The sequence below is a fragment of the Lipotes vexillifer genome, unplaced genomic scaffold (genome assembly GCF_000442215.2).
Source record: "Lipotes vexillifer unplaced genomic scaffold, Lipotes_vexillifer_v1.1 scaffold1129, whole genome shotgun sequence".
Lineage (NCBI taxonomy): Eukaryota > Metazoa > Chordata > Mammalia > Artiodactyla > Lipotidae > Lipotes > Lipotes vexillifer.
In genome coordinates this window covers 399,118-401,691 of record NW_006789022.1, presented here as the reverse complement: position 1 = coordinate 401,691, position 2,574 = coordinate 399,118, and the positions used below count along the sequence as shown (strand labels likewise).

General features: G+C 50.9%; 1 protein-coding gene across 4 annotated transcripts in view; it reads left to right on the top strand.

The window, feature by feature from the left end:
- DPP3 (dipeptidyl peptidase 3) overlaps positions 1 to 2,574 on the top strand; it is a 34,637-nt gene that overhangs the window by 22,360 nt on the left and 9,703 nt on the right. For all 4 annotated transcript variants that reach the window (XM_007461937.1, XM_007461940.1, XM_007461938.1 and 1 more), the window contains one exon: positions 1,611 to 1,790. In XM_007461937.1, the coding sequence (XP_007461999.1) occupies positions 1,611 to 1,790 (180 nt within the window). The remainder of the gene's footprint in view (positions 1 to 1,610; positions 1,791 to 2,574) is intronic.

The following is a 2,574-nucleotide window of genomic DNA, read 5'->3' as shown; positions in this document are numbered from 1 at the left end:
TGTAGGGAAGGGACAACCACACCTACGAGGCGCATAAACTGGGTTGATCCCAGAGTCCACTGCATATGAGGGCAAGTCACATCACTGTTGTGAGTCTCGGTGTCCCTGTCTGTGAAATGAGAGTAATAATCTCCTTGCCCACCTTTGAGGGTGAATCAGATGAGATGATTTTACTATGATCACTAACAGATGACTTGCATAGGACTTACTCTGTGCCACTTAGTTCTAAGCACTTTATGTGAATTAACCCATTTGTCCCCAGTGTCAACCCAGGAGGTAGGTACTGTTATTACCCTCATTTTAGAGATGAGGAAATTGAAGCACAAAGCGATTAAGTAACTTGCTGGTAACAGAACCTGAATTCAAATCCAAGAAGCCTGCCTCCAGAGCCATTAGGCTGCACTGTTCAGTGATGAGATGTACTTTAGAGATAGGGTAAGCAATTGAAATCTTTTAAGAAGTCAAGTAAGTCTGTTTTGAGGAGGCAATATTTTGTCATCAAAAGAACACACGGAGACTTCCTTGGTGGTGTAGTGGTTAAGAATCCGCCTGCCAATGCAGGAGACACAGGTTCGAGCCCTGGTCCAGAAAGATCCCACATGCCGTGGAGCAACTAAGCCCCTGTGCCACAACTACCAAGCCTGCTCTCTAGAACCCGCGAGCCACAACTACTGCCCACGTGCCACAACTCCTGAACCCCACATGCCTAGAGTCCGTGCTCCGCAACAAGAGAAGCCACTGCAATAAGAAGCCCGCGCACCGCAACGAAGCGTAGCCCCCGCTCACTGCAACTACAGAAAGCCTGTGTGCAGTAACGAAGACCCAACACAGCCAAAAATAAATTTAAAATAAATAAATTTATTTTTTTAAAAAGAACTTTTTTTTTTTTTTTTTTTTTGCGGTACGCGGGTCTCTCACTGTTGTGGCCTCTCCCATAGTGGAGCACAGGCTCCAGACGCGCAGGCCCAGCGGCCATGGCTCACGGGCCCAGCCGCTCCGCGGCATGTGGGATCTTCCCAGACCGGGGCACGAACCCCTGTCCCCTGCATCGGCAGGCAGACTCTCAACCACTGCGCCACCAGGGAAGCTCTGGACACATGTTTTATTGTCAGGAAACTTGGGTTAGTTCTTGCTCTCTCCTATGAGCTATGTGACCCTGAGCAAGTCACTTCACCTCTCTGGGCCTCTGTTTTGTCATCTGTAAACTGGGGCCCTCTTGATCCCACTGTTGAATGCAAACAGGATTGTGGAGAAGAAAGTGCTCAGGGTCCTGGTGGCAAGGGGCCCTCTGGGGGTAACTGTTGTCATGAGGGTGCGCTCTGGAGCAGCAGAGGGGATGGTGGGTGACAAGGGGGAACATGGGGCTCTGGGTCCTGCCTGGAAATGGCCTTCCTGTCTACCAGGGCAGCCTGCCCTCCCTTGTGAGAGGAGAAGGGAAGCATTTGAGGGGAGAGGAATAGGCACAAAAGGACCCACAGGCTGGGAAAGAATAAAACGACAATAATAATTGACAATTAGTGCGCACATATGATATATCAGGCCTTGGAATGAGCTCTTGATACTTCTTGCCTCGGGGTTGCAAATGATTCCTTTCTCTTTGGCCCCGGCAGGCCCACATGCAGGCCCGGTTTGTTATCCTGAGAGTCTTGCTGGAGGCTGGCGAGGGACTTGTTACCGTCACTCCCACCACAGGCTCCGATGGGCGCCCAGATGCCCAGGTCCACCTTGACCGCAACAAGATCCGGACCGTGGGCAAGCCCGCCCTGGAGAGGTTCCTGCGGAGACTCCAGGTAAACAGGGGCCTCTCACCTTGGAGGCCCCCTCCAGCCTCACCCTGTCTCCCCACCCTGTAAAAGGGAAGGCTTCTTGGAGGAGGTGGTATTTAAGCTGGAATTTGAGTGCCAAGGAGGAGCCAGCTATTAGAAGATCTGATAGCAGAAGAAACAAAGCGTAAAGCCTGGTCTTGGGACTGGAAGGAGCTTGGTGGGTTGAAAGACAGAAGGAGGAAGCCTGGAGCTTGGTTAGTGAAGGAGGGAGGGACAGTGGTCACTGCAGCCCTGACATCCCTCCCATGTAGGGATGTTTAGAGTCAGTAGACCTTTTGGGGTTCTGGTGCCAGTACTAACCAGCTGTGTAATTGGGGTAACATACTTTGCCTTGCTGGCCTCCACTTTTCTCATCTGTCAAATGAGGTACATCACCTGCCTCACCTGGTAGGAATTAAATGAAACAACATATATGTGGAACTGAGCGATAGAATGTCATGTTATCCAAGCCAGTGTGACACAAAGTGTGGTCCAGAGACCAGCAGCAGCATCGCCCAGGACATGCAGATTCAAAGGCACCACCCCAGACCTCCTGATTCAGAAATTCTGAGTGCGGGGCCCCGGAACCTGCATGTTTACTAGCCTGCCAGGTGATTCTGACACTCAACAAAGCTGGAGGACCACCGATGGTGACCCACTCCTTACCGGGAAGTGCCTTCCATCAGAACAGGGTCCTGCTGGCTTTTTCAACCTGAAGAAGGCCCAGCCTTCAATTCAGCAAATGTCTCTTTTTTTTTTTTTTTTTTTT